This window comes from Molothrus aeneus, chromosome 5 (genome assembly GCF_037042795.1).
Source record: "Molothrus aeneus isolate 106 chromosome 5, BPBGC_Maene_1.0, whole genome shotgun sequence".
Classification (NCBI taxonomy): domain Eukaryota; kingdom Metazoa; phylum Chordata; class Aves; order Passeriformes; family Icteridae; genus Molothrus; species Molothrus aeneus.
The window spans coordinates 47440503-47465780 of NC_089650.1; the positions used below are offsets into that span (position 1 = coordinate 47440503).

At 38.3% G+C, this 25278-nt stretch overlaps 1 protein-coding gene across 2 annotated transcripts in view; it reads right to left on the reverse strand.

Moving 5' to 3' along the window:
* Positions 1-1358: 1358 nt before the first annotated feature.
* TSPAN12 (tetraspanin 12) overlaps positions 1359-25278 on the reverse strand; it is a 41312-nt gene continuing 17392 nt past the window's right edge. For both annotated transcript variants that reach the window (XM_066549761.1, XM_066549762.1), the window contains exons 5-8: positions 15513-15587; positions 11165-11272; positions 8160-8303; positions 1359-2915 (exon numbers count right to left, since the gene is read on the reverse strand). In XM_066549761.1, coding sequence (XP_066405858.1) covers positions 2610-2915; positions 8160-8303; positions 11165-11272; positions 15513-15587 — 633 coding nt within the window. In that variant the 3' untranslated portion in view covers positions 1359-2609. The remainder of the gene's footprint in view (positions 2916-8159; positions 8304-11164; positions 11273-15512; positions 15588-25278) is intronic.

Genomic DNA, 25278 nt, shown 5'->3' on the forward strand with positions numbered 1-25278 from the left:
TTTCAAGGCTCTTTGAAGAAGCCCTAGAAAAACAGGCACCTCATAGCCTGAGCAGTCAATGAAAAAATTCTTGAAGTGTTCCAATTTACAGATGAGACCTATTTCTGCAAATGGGGTTAAATACTCAAAATAGAATTATTCTTTCCCAGAATGTAGACAGGCTCAGGATTTGGGTCTCCAAGCCCAAGTGAGGTTTTGCTGACTGTAAATGTTCATTGTTGTGGAGGTCCATAAACACTGCTTTGGGAGGTAGGGTCTGTGTCCAAGCAATCCCTCTGCTGTTAAAGAAATGTGACTACACTTGAAGGCAGTGCTTCCTCACACCCAGACAGCTTAAAACCAAATGACCTGGGCTCTAAGTATCTCTAAATCCCAACACAATCCCCTAGCTTGGCTTGCCCTGTTTGTTCCTCGATGAGCAGGTTAGAATATATCCAGGTTAGAAGATACACAGGCAACCCCCATGATAGTCTGAGCAGTCCTTGTATGGAAAGACCAGGAATATTTGAAGCATGGCTAAGCATGGCTTCCACAGACACTCCTGGGGTAAAACTTTAAGGGCTGAGGCTTACTGGAAAAAGGGAATTTTATATTTCTTTTTACATTACTTTTTTTACATTATTTAAGTGAAATTCCCTACATTCAGCAGTAATTCAATGCCAATAGTAGGCGTGTACACGTAATCCATAATCAAGTTTTCCCAATTTGTGGTTTGTATGGACTTTTTTGATTTTTAAACAGGGGCAAGTGATGACTCAATGCACTGTGTAGCATCACTAGCATAGCATTCTGAAGCCTAGAGCTGTCCTGCACTCAGCCTTTGTCAGACACCTGCTCCTCAGCAGGAACCTCACCCTTAGCTAAGGCAACGCTACCCAGGCTGAGCAGTGGGAGGGTGGAACTCAGCTCTGCCTGTGCAGCAACACCGGCACAAGGCTTTCCAAGCAGAACATAAGAATGTATTCCTGACAAAGACACTCCCAAGCAAAATTTCGGGATGGTCTCTCCTTCTATCTTCTTTTTACCTCCCAAAATAAGTATTAGCATCTATAGAAGTGCAAAAGCAGAAAGGTAATCTTGCTTGCAATAGTACCCTTGAAATAATTATCCCCAGAAGCAGACTGCAGAAAAGCAAACAGCCCACACAACTGAAGTGCTTAATTTCACAAGCCCTTAAGAAGTTTTCTCAGAAGTAATAAAAAAAAAAAAAAAGAAAATTGCACTAACATTGCAGCTTCTCCACAACAGAGTAAGTGGAATGGGTAAGTCAAATTAACTCACACTAGCAGGAGGACCTTCCCAATGCCCATCCAAAGCACTCCCACTCTAGGACTAAAAAAACAAAAGCCATTACAGAATTTAAGAGAAAAGTAATTTTATTGTCTACCAAATCACACCTTGATTTCTTTTTTTCTTTTACAAATTCCAAAACAAATGAACTAATTTTTAATGTAATATTATGTAAAAAGCCCATTTGCCACAAACTACTATACTCAATGAAACAAATATATATTTCAAGAGCGTGGCCAATTGTAAAAATAATCCTATGACATAGACATTGCTCATAAAAATACAGTAAAATGCACTTTCCCCACCTCAATAAATACATTTTAATCTGTTTCTGGCTGGCATTTTAGGCCACCAGAGATTTCTTAATGAAGCACTCACCAAAGTAAAATTTTTCCTTGTGTACTTTTACAATTATTGCAATAGCATCCAGAACTGTAAGCATTTTTCCTGCAGTCTTTTATTTCTAGCTTCAGGAGAATCATGGACAGGAGAAAAGATTTATCTATAAAAATGTGCTACTCCCATATTGATTCCCATTTTGGCAAGAATGTTTAAGGTTTTCTTCCTTTTTACTAAGAAACAGTCCACAGAACAAACTGTTTGAAGGAAGAATTCTCCAGAAAACTAAAGTCTATTGTCCATAGCAACAGTTTTGTTTTCAATCCCTGTTTAATATATTTAAAACTAAAAAAACCATTATGTTAGATAAAAATAGAAGTTTTAGAACATCTTTAAGAACAAAAACTAAGATAAAGATTTTGTTAGAAAAAAGAAAATCTCGCCCTTTTTACAAATCTTGCAAATTTTTGAATCCAAGTACTAACTTGAATTGTAGCTCTGCTTTCCATGCACACATGAAAACACACAACTATACATACATAGATCCCTGATAAAGATATTTTCCAAATGGCTTATTAAAAGTCAATTTCAGCTGAAGTCACATTTTGTTTGCTCAAAGCACAGTTGTTTCTTCAGAAGATGAATATTTCTCTTCCCTTCCCATGATGCTTCCTTACAGGTTCAGTCTACCTGTGATTGATGTCAGTGTTTTACACTTCACACAGCTCGTGCCAACGACTATTACTGTGCCCAACTGAATGAGTGCCTTTTAAAAATGAATACACAAAATCAACTCTCTTTCACAGGTGAGGACATGGCTAAGAGGCTGGCAACAGGCTCATCTTTCTTTGCTGGTCTTCTTCACTTCCATTCATTAGCTGGTTTCCAACACATAAGAAGACTGGTATATTTGATGGAACAGAACAGAAGTAACAACAACACAAAAAATCCTCTGTGACTTCGCAGATTCGTTGGATCGCTTACAGCTCTTCCATTTCAAACTGTGTACTAAAGCTGTTTGCCATGGATGTATGTTCAAAGATCCTGGTCAGGCTTGGTTTCAGTAGCTCCATGGAATGACATGACAGCTCCTGCGAGGTATCACTCTTCAGTGCCATGATCTGATCTGCTCTGGGATCCCTTCTGTCATAGTACAGAGCCCACAGCAAAGTAATAGTGAGGATCATGGCCAGGATCTGCATTACTCCAATAGAGATTCCTAGGAATCTCAGCACTTGCAACTGCTTCGTGCCCCTCAAGAAAGTGTACATTTTTTTACCACATCCCTGTAAAACAAAAACAGATTAAAAAACAGTCAGTAATATTTGGGTTGCAGTTCCCAAGGCTTAGCTCATCCTAGCCACTACTGTCTTTTCTGGCTCTCAAGAATCTCTCACTTCCTTCAAACCTTCCTTCCTTCATTCCTTTGAAAATTATTTTGCCTACTTTTTAACTGCTTCCATAATGCCAACTTTAAGTTTGCTCATACACAGAGACTTTACCGAAAGATATTTGTGCTACTTCTCAGAAATAACTCAAAGTTAATCTGAATTACTATCAACGCTCACTAACTGTTAAAGAAACTCAACTTGTTTTGCGAAGGTTTAAAAAGCCATTAAAATCCGTTTTATTATCTTGTTTCTCTCTTTAAATTGAAGATCTTCAAAGCTGCCAACTATTTTAAACTCTTTTAGACTTTTCCTACACATAGTACTACACTCTGAAGCTAAAACAGTATTGTAGGAAAGATCTATGAACCTGCGTAGCCTCATCAGCAAACATCCCATGAAAACTATGCCGCAACACTGTAAGCTGATGTTCATAGAAATGGAATTTAGCTCTTTCCAAACCTTCAATGCAGGCTCCACAGTTTGCTTCCATGGCCAACTAACTCCCACATAAGGCCTCAGAAAAGCTCCCAAGCCCGTGTAAGGCTGCAGGGATTCACAGAGAGGCAGCAGCTTTGGGAACTGCTGGCTAGGAGTGCAAGCACAAGTTACAGTGCTGTCGCTCAGAAAGGGTGATGTGAGTCTTAGAGACAATAAAACCAAGAAGAGAGGGACCTCTGCTACTCTGCATGATGCTTATTCTCTATTCTAAGCTTTGCAGGGTTTCACAGCACAATTATCAAAGTAAAATACATATCAAGGGCAAACTCAGAGTAACAAACTGGATGGGCACTGGTCCCAGACACAGACATAAGGAATCCATCAAAATGGGCACTGTCTTGAGAATGTTATTTGTTGCATTTACATCCTCACTTCATATTTCTTATAGCTTTTCTAAGAAAATAAAGCAATCGATCAAAGTGATGGAATCTGAAGACAGGACATGATAAATAACACTTTTCAATCACACATAAATTCCCCAAAGCCAATTTCCCCAAAGCCAATTTCAAATGCTACAATCCTGGAAGCATTTGATGTAAGGTCCAATTTTTGCCACACACACAGAATTCCCACTGTACTCAACAGATTTTCATTTAGGATGTAAATAAAATTAATGTACTCTATGATAATTCTACCAGAATAAATTATACAATCTTGATGTCTTTGCTTGTTTCATTGCTTCATTTTCTAAACAGCAGCCAAGACACACAAAAAGGAGTAAATATGCATTCTTTGAAATTAAAAAAAAAAGTAACACTGTAGCAAAAGCAATGTAATTGGAATTGAAGGGGGACAAAAACTGTCACATTGGCATCTTCTCTTCTTCAACTGTAAGGCAGTTGCAGCTATATCACTTCCCAAATCTGTTGTTAATTACAGAGAAACTGGCTGCATTTTAATACTTTTAACTTGAAGAGATGAAAGTGCATGCTGGTCACAATTCAAAAATGTTCTACCACAGCAATATTCAAACTTAGTTCATTCGTTGCCTAGACCAAACACCCACTAACAGAGAGCAATACCATTAATGCCTACATCTCCTGCAGTACACAGACACATAACTGAGACAAATTGCGCCCAATCTAGGTAGACTGCTTTCCTCCATTCAATGATGCTCTTAGAGCTCGGCTCTAATACATGTTCAAAATCAGTTTCAAAAGTGAGAAAACACAGCCAGCCCTGTTAACTTCACATTCATGCATTTTATTTCTGCTTATGTGACACTTCCATAGTTGGCAGCCTGCAATTAAACAGTACATAAATACACTTCCATCAGCAAAAGCTTGTCACTAAATGAGGAGCTCTTGTTGACAAATCAAATATAGTCTAAAACTTTGCAGCAATCATTCAGGAGAATCAGCTTCAGATTCCTACAAAGCTACAGATTAAAGGCCTGATTCATTTGCTTTATACTTTCAGTCTTGAGATAGAAAAAAAAAATTATTTCTTATTTAGTATATATTACTGATTTACTTCATAGAGTAAGAATCTGAACTGAAATAAAGCACTTCACTGAGCAAAAAAATAAGCCATCAGCAAACTCAACAAATCTTTTGTACACCCAAATTTTGAATATACTCAAAAGTATATTGATGCAAGTTGTAAAATTAAATATTAAAACAAACCAAAATTAAGACAAAAATAATTTAATTGAATTTTGAGTATACTCTAAATTATGCCAGAAACCAAAAGATAATATTGAACATGCAAGTTTGATTTTTTTTTAAGATATTGATTCCCACCAATCATTTTATCTACACTGCAGCTCCCAATCACAAGATGGGCAAAGCTCCTCTTGTCCTCAGACCACAATAAACCTCCAAGGCCACATCATCATCTTCACACTTCCCCCACAACCATGCTCTAAGGTCAGTCTGTTCATGAAGCTGCACCAAAGGTGAAACTCATCAAAATAAAAGCAATTCAAGAAATTGAAAAATAGCTTTCAATATCCAGCAGGGAAAATATGATTCCTGACAGAAGTACTTTCAAGCAGAACTGTAAGTCACCTTTCTTTCTGCAAAAATTAAATTGTGAAGGATTCCAACTTAGACTATAGAAAGCTCTGAGTTCCCAGCAAAAAATCACAGCGCAGCTACAAAAAAAACTCATTTATCAGTCCCAGACAAACCAAACTTCAGTTTTCTTAAGTACTACAAAGAATTTTTCTGAAGTACCAGAATGGACTTGCCAAATATTTACATAAACCAATTTTAGGCTAATCTTATCAGGCTCCCTCTCAAACCATCAGACTATGCAAGTTTGGTTTGAATCACTTTCTAAAAAAGCTTTTTCGTTCAGTTCTCCAAAGCAGAAGTTAGGCAGATTAGTCCTGCAAGTGTAAGCTGTTTTTGCATAATACCGATAAACTTATTAGCAAGCACACTGTGAGAATCTGTGAGACACCCCACAGGCAAATGCCATGCAAAGAAACATTTTGCCAACAAAATATTGTATGTATCTCAAAGAGAAATGAAGTATTTTTGTGGCTGATACTACTGAACACAGCCTGTCCCTTTTTGGAATGGATTCTGCAGTGGAGAACCAAAAATAAATTTTTCTAACTGCTGAATCCATGCAAAATGCTCTGCAGTACAATAAGGGAAGAACCATAAGTGTGCCCTTCAGATTTCTTTTGGAAAAAAAAACAAAACCAAGCAGCCTTTCTTTTATCAAATGGGTCTTAACACTTATTATTACGTCCTACATAATAATCATCTTTGGCTATTAATTTTCTCCAAATAGAATCAAAAGAACCTGACCATATGAAGGGCTCAAAGAACCATTTTCCTGGACTATGGCATGGGCATGAAAGGTTAGCAAAAGAGGTGACACAAGAAAACCTTGCACTTTGGACACTACATTCCAATGACTAATACTTCTCAGAAATTTTTGAGCTTCCTGTGCTCAAAGAGCAGTTTTTCACTGAGTGACACTGCTTACATACTCCTGCATTTCAGGCAGGGAGCAAATGAATGTTCTACAGCTTCTATGTACTCCTTGGAGACTCTTTACAACAGACTTGTCCGTATGGTAGTAACAGCAGCAACAGTATTACAAAAAGCAACCATTATTGCAGTGTAAGCCACAATTTTTAGCTTTTCAAAAGGCATAAGGGACTGGTAGAAGAAGCCTGAATGCCTTTCTCATTCAGGGACTGACACTTTTAAAGCATAACCAGTGCTGTCAGTGCTGTGAGCCTTACCAAAAGGCAAGAGAAGGTCTACAAGTAACTGGTGGGAAAAACCCCAACCTCTGCCACCATCTTTAAGGCTCCTAGCACAGACTAGCCTTCTGAGGCACCTGCCTTTTGGCTGCTCTATCTTCCCTCTTCCTAGTGGAAGCACACAGCCTCCTAAAATGGATGTCTGAAAATCCAGATTAGATTAAATAATTTCTGTTCATAGTCAGTACCACACAAATCAATTTCCCCAAAACTTGACTGTTTCCTGGCAATAGCTAGTATTCATTTTGGCTTGTTTATACAGTGAATCTCCTCTGCTTCAGAGGTGTTGCTCTATAGCTTCTTAACAGGAGCCATGCAACAGATTCTCCTAAGAACAGGTCATAAACAGCCTCTGAGACTGGGAGAAAATAAAATGGTTTTTTGGGTCCTCTTCCATAATGCAGAGCTGCACCATCCACTGGGGAAATGTTCATGCTGCAGCATCTGAAAGCATGATTCTAAAGCCCATCCTCCTTCCTATGCACCCTTTATTACTCCGAAAGCAATTTGTGAAGAATGCACCTCTGCTCAGATCCTCACAACTATGTGACTGAGCCATGCTTTCTGTCCTCTGTTGGACTACTTGGACTGCTGGTCATTCTACTGCTACTGAATGTACAATTACAAGTCTTCAGAGATCTCCTAGCATAAAAAAAAAGGTGGCTAACAAAGTAGTTTTCAGAAAAAGGTGACTTTAGACACTATCTGTGAGAAGAGAGTTTTAGTAAAGAGCATATTTTCTTGCTTTTATAATTTTCACCCTAAAAACAGTAATATCTTGCTATCATGATGACCTCCCTTACTCACTTCAAGTTCAAACAGGTCCTTGCCTTGTTTTAAGGCTTTCTTTGTAATTCTTTTTAAATTATCATACTGTAATATAGGAAGAGTGCTTTCACAACAAGTTTCTAGACATGCTCAGAGTACAACCAAATTATCCACCTCCTGACATGATTCATGTTAACAAGAGAGCTCTCATCTTTCAAAGGAATTATCAAAAGCATCCTTCACGGTACAATTCACTAAAGTACTCTTCCACTTACCCTGTGGTAGTTTGATGGGATGGAGCCTGGACATTATGTCACACCTAATTTATAACTTTTGGATTGGAACAAATTCGAAATCCAACCTAACTGATACAAAACAAACACTTCAAATTTTAAGTACATCTCAGGTTCTAATGTCATTGCCACTAACCCATCTCACTTCCAGGTAAGGGGTGAGTGGGTGGGTTTGTTTTTCCTTCTTCTCTCCCTCTGCTTCAGCATTAGCAAATAATAACCATAAACACTTTCCATAAACACAACTACTCTACAAAAAATTACTCTATTGCACTGCAAATGATGAATTTGGAAAATTACTGGGTCAGGAAGAATGTACAAAACCTTCCAATAAACTCATATTTTTCTCCTTACCTCCTGATAGAGGTCACTGAGATCCTGATGATGTGCCTGCTTAGAGCATCCTGGGAACTCCCTGACACAACAGGAGTCAGGTGGCCAGTCCAATTCTGTCATTTCCAGCCAGTCTGTGAAGTACACCACGCCACAACATTTAAACTGCAAAGGAAGGATCAGCCAAGATCAGTAATAATGATGCTACTTCTTCAACAGGTTAAGTAGGTCATCAAAAAACCTAACAAAGTTCTTAATACCAACTTTCAAAATATTTACATAGAACTAAAGCCACCTATGAGTGCTTCCATGTATCTTGTTTTGCTATACTTTGACATAAAAGCAACATGAAAATGTAATATAGTGACCAATGAATACCTGAGAAGCAGCCAACAATAACTGCTCTGTCCTTTAAATCCCAACTGCTTCCTCAAAGGATGCTTCTCAGAAATTGTCCTATCTCTGGATTCTCCTATCCTTATCACAAGGAACTAACACAATTTCATGTCAAAATGCAGACTAATGAACAAGTATACATGTGGCTGAAAGGAGTAGCAGAAAAAGGTCATACTAGTGAGGACTATTCTTGCAAGTGTACAACTACAGACACATTTGCTGAAAACAGAAAAGGCACAGATTTATCTGAATATAAGAAAAAAATTTAAAAAGCAAAAATGTATAGAAAATCACAAATGCTGAAAGAAAAACTGAAAATGGAAGGAAGGGGTATCACATTAAATTAAAATACTGCAACAAAATCAACCACAAAAATAAGAAGTTTGGCTGCAAAGCAGATGAGCTGTAATTGGCTACAAAACCCACCAGGACCAACAACCTGTCTTCTCTGCAAAGCACACCCTGAGATTAAAAACCAAATTACCAGTCTCCCACATTAGCAGCTGCTTTCACACAGAAAAGGGTGAAGCAGCTACATTAGATTTGGTTTGGCACTGGATGTGGACTTGACATGACTGAAAAGATGGTTTGCTGCAGAAGTAAGATGCTACCTTTCTCTGCCTGAACATCCTCCAGGACCAGCCTGAGTGTAAGTAATTCCCTGAGTCCTTTAATCCACAGGCTTGGGAACACAGCTGGCCCTCTCTACCTGCTTCAGAGCCAGGGTCCTGTATTCCACACCACTCATTGCTCACAATCAAGCAGATCAGTGCCCAGACATGCTGGCACGCACTGTGCCTTTAATTCAGCAGTCCTCTTAAAAATCTCAATTCTCCCTTCTATACCACAGCTCTCGTGTCTCAGTTTTTATTGGTTTGTTACTGAAACTCCTCCCAGCACTGGGCTTTAAGGAAAGCTCAAGCTTTGGCTCCTCATTGCAATTGCAATTAATCACCCTTTTCTTGTATCTTTGATCTTGCTATATTTTCTTCCCCCACCAAGTTCTTCTTTGCTGGCCCTTTCCATCTTCCCTACCATAGTCACAACTTTGATATTAGACCAGCAAGAGAATTGGGGAAAAACACATTTCCCATCTCACTCAGATATTAAAAGATACAGAAGAAAGAATACCAAGCTGATTGGGGCTGAACCTCTGAACAGAAATTGCAACACAGATTTTAACAGAACAGATTTGAAATTGCAACACAGATTTGAACAGAATTGCAATTACAATTCTGCTGACTGAAGAAGGGCCACAAGTGCTTACTCAGACATAAAGCACATACCAGGCTCATATATCTAGCATCTAAACTATGGGTAGATGGAATATAAATGAGAGCCCACCAGTTAAATAGAAATTGTAAAAGAGCTTTCTCAGTTGCCCAAATCACTCATCTGGTCACAGGTGCCATTAGGAAAATCTAACTTCTAAAAACTTCTTTTAATTTCTAAAGGAAATTCTTCTCCCCTAGAAAAATCAGGGTTTAGTTGAAGTTTTACTATTAATATTCATATTATAACCACTCATTATGATGAAACTACAACAACTAGGAGACGAGGCAGTATTTAATTTAATCAACCTATACATTCCAACCAAGATACAGTACCAGCTCCATTCAAGGCAAATTGATTGTGACTCTTTGGTTGTATTATCTCAGGTACAGAATAGACCTCTGTTCCCAAATAGGGAAATAAATACTCTACCTGCACATGAAGAATGACTCCATTTCACAGAGCACTAACACGGCCAGAGCAGGGAACTGAGCGGGGGAGGAGGGGGGCGCTGGTGTGTAACCTCTTTCTTCCAGATTTTAGTATAAATACAGACTAACCAAGTGCTGCCAGGAAATGTTTAAATAAACAGGAAATCTGTGCAACAATGAAAGATTTTAACATTTCAACTAGGGCAGCACAATGACAGGCATTTAAAGAGTTGTCTTCCTGCACGTGAGTTATATTTGGAGTTAATGGGTTTTACCTTGGGCGATTTCATGTTTCCGTAACATAATACTTCATTCTATAAAAACAGTTCTGGATTTTAGTAGGCTAGAGGGCAAAGCTGTGAATAGACAAGGAAGCTTTTTGGTTTGTTTCCCACCCCCCAGTCAAAGGAAATAAAAACCCTCATCACTTTCACAAACCTCGGCCAAAGAGACAGTGTTGGCATCTTTTTGGAAACTTCCTTTCCCATTCCTTTCCAGCTAAACATATCTTAACCATGACAGCTCCATGAAAGGAAACTAACAGAGCCTATGGGAAGGGGAGCACAGTTTAATATTAAAACAACATATAGATACAGTCATTTTACTTTACCTGCAGATTTTTAATTTTACATATATCATATATCCTTTAATGCTATTGTAATCCTAAAAGGTATTGGTGTCCTAACCTTACTGAAAAAAGATATGAGAATACAAGCAATTTAAATTAATTTATTAACATTCTGGTTTCGGTGTTTAAGTACCTTTAGGGCCTACAAAAAGCAAAGAATTGGATATCAAGTGATGGTAAAAGACACTACACAGTGTTTCATACCAAATGAACTTGCATTTATTTTGCCTACTCACTTAAAGCCAAACCTTTTCACTGAGCAGGTGCTCCTTTAGTTCATGAATTAACTATCATCTTACCTCCCTCTGGAAGAAATTCCAAGCATGGGTCAGCCACTGGTACCTAGGTAAGCCATAATTGGTCATCCTGGCTTTCAGTGTGATCATATCGGACCACTGCACTGGAACCTGGAGCAAGGAGAGAGAAGTGACTGACACAGTGGATCAGCAGGCTTGTGGCTCCAAACCCCCAGGTTCCATCTGTACTGAGATCTTTGCAGTGCAAGGAATAAAATAACTGTGTACACAAACAAAACAGGAAAACAAGTGTTGCAATTTTTATGATACTAATACTTTACAAGCTTTTCTTAAAATATCAAGGAAAAGTTATTTGTGTCCTTTGCTTACAAATTAACGTGCATTGAAAAGCAGTTACATTTTGGAGACATTCAGGGACGATTCAGTACAATTTATTTATATCATTACCAGATTTTTTACCTGGCATAAAACTTGAACTGAGTCCTATCCAAGTCATCAGGGATGGTATTTGTCTGCCCTAGTTTAGGTTTCCCCCGGTGTTGTCTTAGATAATGGAAATAAACAGCCAAATAGGGAAATTCATCTCAAGATAAATAATTTAAACAGAGCAGATGAATTATTCCCTTGAAGTCTCAAATTCACTTCACTGTCTAAGGTGAAAAATTTTGATTTAAATGTCTAACTTCTACATATGTAAAATTAATTGAGATAAATTCTATCCCTGGAGCTTTTTCAGCCATTTTCTGGCTTTGTCTGGAGTCCTGCACACAGGTATACTGAATGTGCTCCATTTCAGTAACTTGTTCAAGAACAGTAACAAGAAGTATAGACAAGGCCCTATGACCTTTTTTCCCAAACACACTCACAGACTTGTGAATATCTTCTCTTCTGAAAGGATTCCTGAAGTATTTTTCTTTCAACTGTGACAACTCAGAAGTGAGGTGCTGGAGCACTCCATTGTCTGAATATGACACCTCAGTTAGCAATTGTTGCAAACAAACAGAGGCAAGCGCTATGGCACCTGGCATACAGTGAAGTTATGAGTCAAAATCAAAACCTCACTTCAATTCAGCAGCACAAATTTCAGTGTGCCAAAACAAAACAAGGATCTGAAGGCTGCAGTCACCATTCTATGTCACCACATACCATCCATGCTGCGTTTTGCCTTGTCTCTATCAGCCTTAATAGTCATGGTGAAAGAATATACAACTGCAATATCAGCTGTCACTTGCACGGGAGCGGAGTCCAGCTCCTCTAGCAGCCATGACTTTGCTCTCCTATTCAATTTGAAGCTAACAGCAAGGGCATTCTGTAAATGGCAAAAAATGTTATCTAAGAAGAGAAAATTTGCACAATACTTCTCAAGGAATCTGGTCTTCATTGTGCTAGATGCTCTGCAAAAAATATAGAGACAATCACTGCCTGCCTGAGCCCATAATACAAATAGGAACATTTGATAACATTTCATTACCACTGCTAAGTTATACTACATTTTTGATACCCTAGTAAAGCTTCATTTTGCCAATGTAATAATAAGGTCCCAGAAATTTAACATGCCTTTCACTAAGCAGATTTTTTGCATTGAACTCATGATGGTTCACATGAAAAATATGTTAGCAGTATAGTACTAAAAATATATAAAAGTATTATCATAGGATATTTCTATCACAAACATTTACACAGGTTACTATAATAAATTAATTTGGTTTTGCACTCAGTGCATTTCTCTTTCATCTGCATTGTAAGCTAGCACTCCACTTTCTTTGGATAATATTTGACAGTGCTGCAATTAAGCAAATATTTGCTAGAATATTTTTTTATTAACTTGAGTTAAACACATTCCAAGGTTACGTCCACAACAGAATACATTCAACTTCTTTACAAAATCAATGGAAATCAGGAAAATAAATATTCAAGAAGTGAGAGAAGGAAATTAAAAGCAAAGCGAAACAATGTAAACCCCATTGCAGGGAAGGAATTTGAATGCTGGAGCTAAGGAGGGATTCCAGAATCTGTGTGTTTGCTGCAAGAATGCCAACAGGTAAAACTGTACAGGTAATAGGTACATTGATGTACCTATTAAATATCTTGCTGTCACCTCATATACACACTAGTGCACAATAATATACAACTGAGATGCATTCCTCTGACTACGCCCAATACTCATGTGTAGACAAACAAAAATAAGAGATGCTGCTTTGATTTCAACCTAAGTTCTATAAAGCTCAGTCTGCCACTGAGATCTAATTACTCATTATTATTTTTTTAATGACTATCAAAGCTTGATCAATGCATAAACAAGCCAAGGACCCACACTGGCTTTTCAATCTTGTGGGTGGAATAAATTAGTCATGAGGCACATTACATGCTGAGAGCTATCAGGAGCTGGAAGGAAAGCTGTTTATGCAAGGACTCTTAGAGATTCAACTTGTCCACATACCAAGGAAAGCCCATACTAGATCAGCAGAGGCAGCTATGCCTCAGTGACATTTCTGACAACATCACCCACACTACACTACACACCCACCTACACCAATGCCAACTGATCTCTGAAACCCACCAGGGGCTCATGTGATTTAATGCTACACTGAAACCAATATGATATCAAGACAACTCTATGGTTATAAGAGGGAACTGTCTTATCTTCATGGAGTAGGAGGAAGCACATTCTATGGAATGACCTGCACAGGTATGGAAGAACCACTGAAAAATAACTTTTCTCTTCAAGACTGCCACATTCCTTATGATTTTCAGCAGCAAGAAACCCACCTCATCACATGAAGAACAGTGTTAGGACAAAGGGAATAATAGTAAGAAATCAGATGAAAAGAGAAAACAACAAAAAACAACAACCAGAAAGACCCAACCTAAACCAGTATTTCAGGAGATGAGGAATAAAAAAAACCACATATATATAGGCAGAGAAGAAAAGAGACAAAGAAAAGCAAAAAAAAAAGAGCAACTGTGTTTGCTGTGACCCACTGCAGAAGCTGCAGACATGTAATCCAGTGCTGCTTCCTTTAGCAAAGGGCTGAAGGGACAGCCATGCTTCCTTCTGAAGGGAAACAGCTTAACCAGTGACATACGGTAGGGCTATGCCAGCCTTTATCAAACTGTCCCAGGTTTGGGTTTCAGTAGAATAGTAGATAAACAAAAGCCTGGGGGTCAGACTAAAACACACCACACTTCAGGTTTTCTAACTAAATAGTGAAGGTTGAAAAAGCACGTTCCAGTGCTGTGAAGGCTATGATATTTCAGGCAGTTTCCACTGACAAGATTTTTGTGGAATTATGCATTTTAGTTGTAACAATCATCCTTGGCAAAACCCCTGCAGAGGGCAGCTGTGTCCATAACATGAAGAATGCCTCTTGTCTGTATTCCCAATTTTAAAATGAATCAACACAAGCTGACATTTAAAACAAAGGAACAGCCTTAATCTCTATTATATTAGAAGAGCTTCCTGGAATCTGTACTGCAAGGGAATGAATTCTGATGCAAAGTCCTGCTATGTAACTTCAAATCTGCCAGAAATTCCTTTGGTCCAAGTACTGTGTAAATATCAAGAAAGCCACCTCAACATCTTACTGCAATATAATTGTCATTCACTGTTGGAAAGACCATTATATTGGGCATATCTTGGCAGATGAGAGAAAAATATTTGTCCCTCTGTTCATAAAAATGTACCAGACTGAATACAAGATGTAAGGATATAGCAGCCAGCAGTTACATTCCAGTTTAATTTGCTCAACACTTACCTATTTTCTTACATGATGGTTACAATTCCTCAGTTTGAAAAATTAAAGGCTGATGTAGTTATAAAAACTAGACAGAGATAAAACCTCTTCACAAGTTTACAAAAGAGTGTTTTCTAGTTAAGACATGTTTTGCTTAAAACTGGCATTTATAGCTTGTGGAGGCAGTGTGCAGATTTTAGCAGACAGCAAGTCCTCTACGGAAAGAACATGCTGTCTGTTTACAACATAGTACACTCTTTAAAACACAAAGAACTTTTGGGAAAAAATCCCTTCAAATTCTCTTGCCTCCTTTCTCAAAATCCATATTTAATACTGAAGTTCTAATTTATCCTCAAAAATATCAAAGACTTCAAAGAGAACCTGCCTGAGCAACAATTAACAAAAAATTAAGCTCTTAAATGGGGGATGAAGGAGTTGGTTCTCAAATATAGAGGGGGTAAGGAGAAACCCAGACAGGGCCTTCCAGACAGACAAGCTCCCCCAGGAGAATTCTCCGTTTAAAATGAAGGCAATCAGTTGAAATTAAGCTGTCAGAATAATGAACAGAGAAACACTACAGCAATTAGAAAACAGCTAGCTAATGGAAAACTTAGTTTTATTCTGCTGAAAAAATGCAGCCTCCTTTTCTGACTCACCGTTATTTCCTGCTCGTAGGTCCAAACACCACAGGCCAGTTCAACGCAGAATATTACAAGCAAGCTTCCAAAATACTGCAGAAAACAGAATGGTCTTAGCTATTATTTATCCTCTTTGAAATAAAAATATTTCTCAAAGTTTGATAATGTTAATTTCTCAAAGTTTGATAATGTTAATTTCTCAAAGTTTGATAATGTTAATTTCTCAAAGTTTGATGTTTTTTCAAAGTTAAAGAACATCTGAAAATATTATTAAAATTTCACATGATTTAAGACATGGAAACAAAAATACATTTTTGTAACCAAAATATGGAAGACTCAGGCAGCAAACTTTATAAAAGCTAAAATCATAGGACATTTCTTTCTTGAAAACTACATTCTTATCAAAGTGATTTAGATATATAAGGTCTGGTCTAACTGTACAAATATTCAGAGATTGATTGAAATATCTTTTTCTATTAGAAGGTATAACCCTTGAACTATTTAAAAACAGGAAATACAAGTGTAAATGAAGAAGTACAAACCTTGGTAAGGATGCTTAAGAAAAACTGGTTGCTGCAATTAAAAAGAGCAGGAGTATCTTCTTTATAGCATCAAGAAACCCTATCTGAACTGCAGGATAAAGCTACATGTAATTTAAGGCTGTTTTAACTGGTCTTCCCTACTAAAAATAACCCTTTTATCTTTTACCTAAAGCAGAAGTACACTCTCATTTGTTCTTGACTCCAAACTTTATTCCATGTCAGTGGACTGAGCTTCCCTTTGTTCTCAGTACACAAGACTTAAAAGCTACAATCTACATGGATTTTAATTTAATTTGAAAATCAAAGAAACAACATCACAATATAAAATAGAATAAAACATAACATATATAATTCCATCAGTAGGATACATGTCAAATGGCTTCTCATTCAATTATTTCATTCTGAAATCTATTTGGGACACAAAACATGTACTTATGGTAAGTGATTTTTTTTTTTTAATTAATGGGTAAATAAGTTTAAAACAGAGTACAAATCAACAAATGTTAGGCTTTAACAGCCATCTACATAGCACTTTTTCATTCATCTGAATGAAAGGTCTGGAACTGAGTAATTCACAGATACCTTGGCAGCTACTGGTCTTGCCCTAATCTCTATTCGCTTGCCAAATCTAACTCCTTGAATTAGGCATGTAGACACACACAGAGCTATGTAAGAAGTGTGTACAGAAATAATCATGTTAATTTTCAGGAGAAACCTGTACCCATACCCTCCCTCTGCAAAGGCCTATCCAATGAAGATGGTACTGAAAGGAGGATTCCTGTTTTACTAATCTTCATCATGTCACGTGGCATTTTTACAGTTGTTACAGCTGAACAACACACTGCATTTCCTTACATATCAACACAGCAAGCACACACAGAGCTCCAGCACAGGTCTTCAATAACCAAAATGGTCATCCTCCAAAGGTCCAAAAAAAGAAAAACATGAGTCACACTTCCAAGAACAACAGTGCTTTCTCTAAAAAATAAATTCATGAGCTTCTATGCAATGTATCTACCTATCATTGCAGTGCCTAGTAGCTATGCAAAGGGTTCTTTAAAAAAAACAAACATAGAAATCTACTCTTCCAAGTATTCTCTTTGGAAGCAGGAAAGAATGCCACATGCTTTAGTGCCACATGCTCTCTTAATAAATACTTATAATAAAAAATGTTTAAGGGCATTATGACTAATACCGACATTTTTGAGAGGGAGAAAAACTAAATGTTTCAATGAAAAGTGCATATCACTTCTCTGCTGTCAGAAGAAATTTCAGCGGGTTTCTACTCTTAACTGAATAACAAGCTTGGGATTGTCTGCTATCTCTGAATCTTACACAAAAAATCACTGATTTTGGTGAAAGTGATACATTTGGGAGTGTACATATGGTGTCCTCTGCAAAACTCTTAATTTGCAGTTCTTTGTAACATTTAATTCATTCATCAAGTTTAGCATTTGAAACTTCTCCATCTTTCTCAGTATGTAAGTTAAGAGTGTTTGTGGTAGTAGTAGAAGACAGAAGAGCCAAACCCAAGATTTTCTCCTATTACTGAATACAGCCCAAGATAGAAAACTATTTAGCCAGATTCACTCATAACCCACTTCTGGCTCTGCCAGGGACTGAGCACTCCTGACTAGCTACATCTATACACATCAGGGCACTGCAGAATCAAGCTTTCTGTCCTGAGAAAGCCCATCTCTGTCCAAAACATAAAAGAGAAAACAATGAGTTAACACACATGAAAGGCCATGCTCTGAATTGAGCGACTGCAGGCATACTGAACTCACACACAGGAGGTTGTTTCTCTCCACTACTGAAAGGGAGTATTATATTTCTCTATGCAATGGTTTGCAAAACAAATACTTCTTATATAAGATTTTTCTGGGGAAAAAAATCCTCTGTTATTTAAATGTATTACCCCTAATTTCCATCTTCCAAATCTAGAAATTATTACTGGCTTCAATGCTTATTCCCTGTCCCCAGTTAAATTCCCACAAGAGTCAGAATGCTAAATGCATCTTCCTGCATTTCCATGCTTCTGGGTCTTGCCAGAAATAGGGACTTGATTTTGAAGCAGGCTTAATATTTCTTCCTGTGGGTCATCTTTACATGTTGTAAAGATGAGTAACTCACTGAGGAGCACGGCTGTGTATCACACTCTAAACTGGGCCAGGAAGTCCCTGATAGCGCCTCCTACAGAACATCTACCTCAGAGTATTCTTGGCCATTGCTGAGATACTTTCTATAGATATTTTCTAATTTCTCATTATTTTAAGAACTGGAGATCCTTTACAAGGCAAATCCTAATGACTTTTAGCACTTCCCTTTTGTAGGCAATTGCTAATCACTATCATTCTCTCCTTAGTCTGACATGCAAAGTAATCAGAAAACTGGAGTGGTGCCTTGATCCTGAAACAAACCCATCAGTTTCACTGAAGGACTTTTTCCTCCAGCAAAACTGTGAAAAACCTAAAATGTTGCTTCCTTGGGAGAAGCTGAATGACTGAAATGCTGGCAGAAAACACTCTTCAGAGAGTAATAAATCAAAGTAAAAATACTTGCCAACTTAAAAAATAAATAAAGCATTAGCCATTTACTGCTCCATATATCATGCTTGTGGCCAAGATACCCAACTTCAGCATCCCTTCAGTGTAAAATGGATGTTGTCAGTTAACAGGAGTTGGTCTCCTGCAACCTCCTTGTTAAGCCTGCTCTACTACAGGTCACAGGCTGGAAGGGAAGGAGGGAGAAGAAAGGGAGGCAGAAGCTCTGTAAAGCAGTTTTTTCCAACAGGAATATTTCATCTAACACCTGGAACATTGCACAAGCACTTGCATTTGCAGCACTGACAGACTGCAGAGGCTTAACCAACTCTGTTTTTTCAGCACATCAGTCCTGAAAGAGAGGTGAAGGACCTGGGGCTCAGGAGAATCATGTTCTCCTTCCTTTCTTGTGCAAGAGACTAAACATTCAAGAAGAGGGAATAGAAACAAAGTGATTACTGTGAAAACTAGTTTCAGAGATGCAAACAGGCATGAAGGGCCAAGAAAAGATAGTAAAGATATTCCAATCACCAGACCCTGTTCTGCTGGAATAGTCTTCATGTGGTACAGCCACAAAAAGCATCCACAAAAAATATCCACAGCCAGTATTCAAATGCTGAAACCTCCAATGCAGAAACCACACACAACAACAGCTGGGAATCCCATCACTGAAATACAAATACTAGTGCAGAGATGCTACCAGCTTACACACACCTACTGTAACCTGTAACAGCCTCCAGAGAGCTCCTGCCCCTGGGCAAGTCAAACAACCCCACGTTTACATCTACAGGGAATTCATTTATAAGACAGAAAGGACAGGGGGACAGTGAATGCAAATCCCATTATGATGAATTTCAGCCACAGAAGGGAGGTACCCATCAAGTAAATAAAGACAAAAACCAAAAGAAAACCTAACCAACACCTACCAAACCAAAAAACAGGGACTAGTATTGAATAGGTTTTGTCCTAATTTGAATCATTATGTGCATAAAGGCTATCAGAACCTGATAAAGCACTAAAAAACATACATGGTAACATGGTATTTTCAGATATGCATTAAAAATCAAAGTAATGAAAACCTATTTTTATAAAGGTGTGTGTAGGCTATATAAATATAATAAAAAAATTTAGTCTGAATAAAATTTCTGCACACCACAGTGGCACCCCACAAGAGGGAACAAGCTCCATATATGCTAGTGTATGCCAGTGCTCCATAAATGGAGCAAACGTGCTCTGGCATATGCCCAAAATGTCCTCCTATCTCTCCATCTAAGACTAAAAACTAAGTTACAAAATTAGTTTATCCTAAGAAAATTATGACAGGCTTTTTTGGTATTACAAAATTAAGCTAATGTCCACCACTACCAAATATATTCCAGGAACATATTTCTTTCTTGATCACTTCAATCACTTAGACAAAAAACCAAATGAAAATAGCAAATGCAAGCACGAAATCACTTTTACTTTTACATTTTACTTTGTTTAAAAGGTGTTTTTTACAACAACTCCCATTCTGTTCAGAGAGTAATAGCAAAGAGCAGACACATGAAGTGTCTCCCAGCATAAAATCTCTCCCTCATGGCTTCCCAACCTGCTGAGTACAGGATTTTTTTGTTGCAATTGTGGGCAATTTAGGGGCAACAAAATTGTAGTGGGCAACAATCTTTTCCAGATATGTAATATAAAACCCTTACTGTAGTTCTAGAGATTTTGTGTTGAATATACCACATGATACCTGCAATTAATAACCTAATGTAATTTGTCTATGCTTTTCAGGCAACAGGTGAAAAGAACTGGTGAAAAATAGCCTATTTCTGTTACTAACAGAATGATGGAGAACACTAAGAAAACACAGTACATGGAGAGAGATTTTAAATTCTTCTCAGAGATTTTTTAACAGCAGAAATATTGAATTCTAACTACATTTAGCAAAGGAAAACTTGAGTTAAAACTCTAGTGCCCTACAGTAGTTTCCTTCAGTGCAAGAGCCAGGGCAATGTCAATAGCCAGTGCCCTACTTCAGCTACCATGATGATCCTACTGGCACAGACACACAACCTGCATGACTGTCCTCTGAGGATGTCCTTCTGAACCCTGTGTAAACATTCTGTCAGAAACAAAGCTAAGACCAGGAACTCCAACAGAAATTTGGTCACTTAAGGTATCTAGTGATCACTATGGTACTCTGCTGCCTAGCAACTCAAGCAGATAAGAGCTGCCATACTACAAAACTGAGTGTACCCATGTATATTCTGGAAGTGATGGGGATTTTTCATGTTTTTTCACTCTGCCACTGATGGCTTCAGTAATTTGTTGCCACTGACCTATGAAATTCTTCATCAGCAAGCAGCTACTATAACCAGTAAAACTGTGCTGCTAGCCTATGCACAAGGAGAAACAAAGACCTGAACACAGCCCCAGTCACGCTCCTTTGAGCCCACTCATACCCGTGATCATTTTGTTTGCAGCTTGCAAATGTGATTTGGAAGCAAGAGCCATGAATATGAACAGAGACAGGATTCTGTGTCAACCCAAATTTCATCAGAACTAAAAAGGCACAAGAATGGTTCAGTTTATCTTTTCCTCACTCAGACCTTTTTGATTTTATGCTGCATCATGCTCTTCTGTTCTGACAGAACTGTACTGTCAACCTGAGGAGACTTCACCATCTACTTAATTAATCCCTAGAGAACAAATATATCCCATCACACAACACAGTCAAAATACTGACTTCTTAAGCTCACTTCCAGACAGTGAGAAAGCAAGAGTGCATTCTGTATATGAAAGCAAACAGCAGTGGCAGGAAAGGGCTAAGCAGTGGAGCCAGAAGTTGCAATATAGTAAAGAGAGAGCATGGGGAGCTTTTGGAGAACCTCTCTAGAAGATTGTAAAAATCCTTCATTTTCTGAGCAAATGCACCTTTCTTTAAAGGATCAGTGTACTTATTAAGGAATCATCATTCACATCACCTGCATTTTATTTCATAAACATATTTTTTTTCAAGCCTTACTACTCTCCTCCCACTTTTCTCCCAGAAGATTCAAACCCCCTTTTTTCCCCCTTCAGACTCGAGAAAAAACCCAGCCCTTATTCCACAGCAAACAGAGAGTAGCTGATCAACAACTTTGTTCCCCTCAGACTTGCTGTCTCACTCTGCTTTCTTGAGCAATTTGTTCTATGTGGCAGTAGAGGTGAAGAAAGCTCTGGAAAGGGCAGGGGCTGAAGGAAATTCCGAGAGGGCAACTGCAGAAGGAAACCTTACTGTAACCTCTAAGAGATCAGAGTCTATGGTACGTAAAGCAAATGCCAGCAGATTTCAAGAGCTATGCATAGCATTTCCCAATGGCTAATAGCCTGAGAGCATCAGCCTTGATCTTCTGAGATGCAAGCCATCCAAACATCTCTCTGCCCTCTGGGAAACCTCAGATGACCATCACCACTGGATCACCAACTGAAACCAGAACTGTTCTGTGTAAAACATAACAAGTCCTTCCTCCTTCAATAACTAAGAAGCTATGGTTCCCGTTATTTTGACAGTTTACAAACTAACAAGGTTATTTTAATGATTAATCCAGCTATCTTTTTTAAAAATAGAGCAAACACTCATTAAATGGAGTCAGACAATCTGCACGGAAAACTGACATCCTGTTTATCCACTTCAGCAGCACAAATTTTCCCCTGCCTCCCTCCCCTGCACCCTCAACCCTGCCCTGTAGGAATTAACAGTCCATTAATCATTTTGATTTTAAATTTGGTTTATTTGCTTGACAACACAGAAATCTGTGAGAGATGCAGCCAAAAGTCAACAGGGAAATGAGCTGAAACCACCAACTTGCAACATAAGCTACGGAATGTCATTCAGTTCTTCAAAATAAATACATTTCACACAAAAATGATCAAGCATCTCTATTATCTTAGATTTGGTTTCCCAGATCACAAAATTTTGTCAAAATGTCTTGAAGTCTACAACCTTTGCAACGTCCACCCCTTTTTGGTAAAACTTTATAAGTAATTTTTAAATTAATTTTTTTATGGCAATGAACATTCTAGTATTTAGAGCTATGTTCCAAGTTGTTTTTACTAAGCCATTTGTTTTTTAAAAAACTAAATAAAATTATTTATGAATGGTTGGATTTTTGTTCACAGCCTTGATTCTTCTGTGGGATATTCTTCACCTGTTGTAAATTTTAACTTTAATGGTTATCTTTGCTAATGTAAGTAAACTGGTATTATTTTGGAAATAAGCAAATACACACTTCAAACAATTATTAGGATTTCTTTACTAAGGGTTCAATTACCTCAAGTCAGTGAACATCCCGAAATAAGGGTTATTGCTAGGTAAAGTACTAAACAAGACGTAGGGGAAGATAGACATTAGACCATGATTTGCTTATGGCTTGTCATATTCCCTTTCCCCTTTTTCTTCCCTTATTTCATAAGATTTATATCAAAACCTAAAGCTTCCTATTTTGCACAGATTTTTCAAAACACAGCTTCCTTCATTTGTCTACCTGCTCTTTATTTTCTACCAAGGAAATTACATACCATAAAAATGTTTCCTTAGTCAAGAAAACCCTTTTTCTTGTAAAATAGACCCATTTGGTGCTGATACACAAGGATTCTCCTTCAGCATACCCCAAGACACTTCAAACAATCAACATTTTGAGTGAAGAAATGCTCTTATGATATAAAACTGTCTTATATAAAACCAGCCCCCATGCACACAGCAAAGTGCCTTTGTGGCTAAATAGGCAAAATGGTATTATTCAACAAGAGATTAATTTACCTGGCAGGACATCCACCCATACTCAGTTTGTGGCAACAGGAATGCAGCTGAACAACAGCAAGGCATACCCCACCAGTTAGGATGGGCTGTGCCTCACACAAGACACAGAGATTTGGCTAGGCTTTGTGGATTCATATACTCCTTCATTGCTCTTAGGAACTTCTCCCATTTCCTATTCATTTCTGGAGAGAAAAAAACCTGAGCAAACAAGCAATGAGAAAACAAGAGCTGGAAAGGACAGATGGGGAAAAAACCCCACACTATGGCAGCAAGGCCATGTATTATCTCAGCAGCTCCCCATCTTTTCTCAGTAAAGACGCAGCAGCCCTCACTCCCATCCTGGTATCACTCACAGCTCTCTACCCTTCAACAACCCCAGTGCCTTGAACCTACAAGCATTATCAGTCCCTGTCTTTTCTATAGTTTTGTGGTACCCACGTCCATTACTTAACCAACCCTTTTATTACTATTCTCCCTCCTCTTTTGACCTTGGAGCATTATTCCAGAGCCTTTTTCAGTTCTGGTGGTGTTTCATTCTCCTCTACTGCCCTGGGCATCAATGACCTTCAAGAACTTGTTGGGAAGAAGCAGTATTAACAGTGTAACATGTGGCAATGAGGGAAAACAAGAACAAGGAAGAGCTACAAGGCTTGCTCCAAAAGGATCATGAGGCCAAACATAGCGACATGGAGTCAAATGAACACTCATGATATAAGTCCCCAAAACCAAAGTAGTCACTTCCCATCAGGTGAGCCTAGAAGAAGGGCAGGCAGTAAAAAGCATGGCACAGGAGACCAGACAGCATGTGTCATGCAGAAAACACTGAAACCATGAAATTACTGCCAATAGCTATCTACCCTTCAGCACTGTGCCTCTTTCCTAAAGCAAGAGCAAAGGTCTCTTCACTATTGAAGAAATATACAGAAAAGAATTAAAATTCATGGCCTCCTAATGGCACTATCCAACCTTGCTATCCTAAGTCAAATGCATTTCCCTGAACTGCCCTCAAGAGGCCAGACAGTTCTTGTTACTTGGAGCTGCTGGATAACAGCACCAAATAGTGCTGCATTGCAACACTGCCGAGCATTCAAGGCAGCTGCTCAGTGCCTGGATGAAAGCAGCAGATCATCACCATGATCACAGCAAACATTTGGATTTAAGTCAAATACTTGCAAGAAGACCTGGACACTCCTACCAGTTCAATTCCTGTCATGCTTCCCCATGCTGCTCAAACACACAGCTGCTCTTGCTTGCTGTGTTCTGCAGGCAGCACCTTCATCACTACACAACTCCCAATATTCCACACGACCAGGCAGCTCTTGTCTCCTCTGTAGGCTCCCTCTCCCACTCAAGGAAATTAGGAACTGTTTCAAAGCATCTGCCTTTGAAAAAGTCTTTTAAGGACATACACAGCAAGGATTTATTTATGTCAGGGAAGACAAGGTCAACAAAATGCACCATGCTTACACAGGAAGACAGAGATTGGCACTGAACCCCAGGACCAATGTATTCCACTCCACAGAGATGGGAGCCCTAGAGAGTGCACACTTTCCTGCAAAGCCTGGCTTAGTTCTGTGGTGACACTGTGGCATCACCAAAATCCATCTCGGAATCAAAAAACTTGTCTGAACCTTAAAAATCCTGATCTAAATAGGGAAGACACTTGCTCTCCATTTCAAGGCAAAACAATGTATAGTAATTAGTACAGGCATCATCTCCAGGAGTTTACCTTTGAATTCAAAGTTAGAAATATAGAAAAAAATACTCTATTTTTTTGAGAAATTTGCTCATATACTGGGGTATAATAAAAATTGGTGAACTTTCAGTGTATTTTCTCTTACCAGTGGAACATTAAACAAGCAGCACTTCAGAATGCAAGCTTAATGTCCAGCCCCTTAGTTAGGCTATCTAAA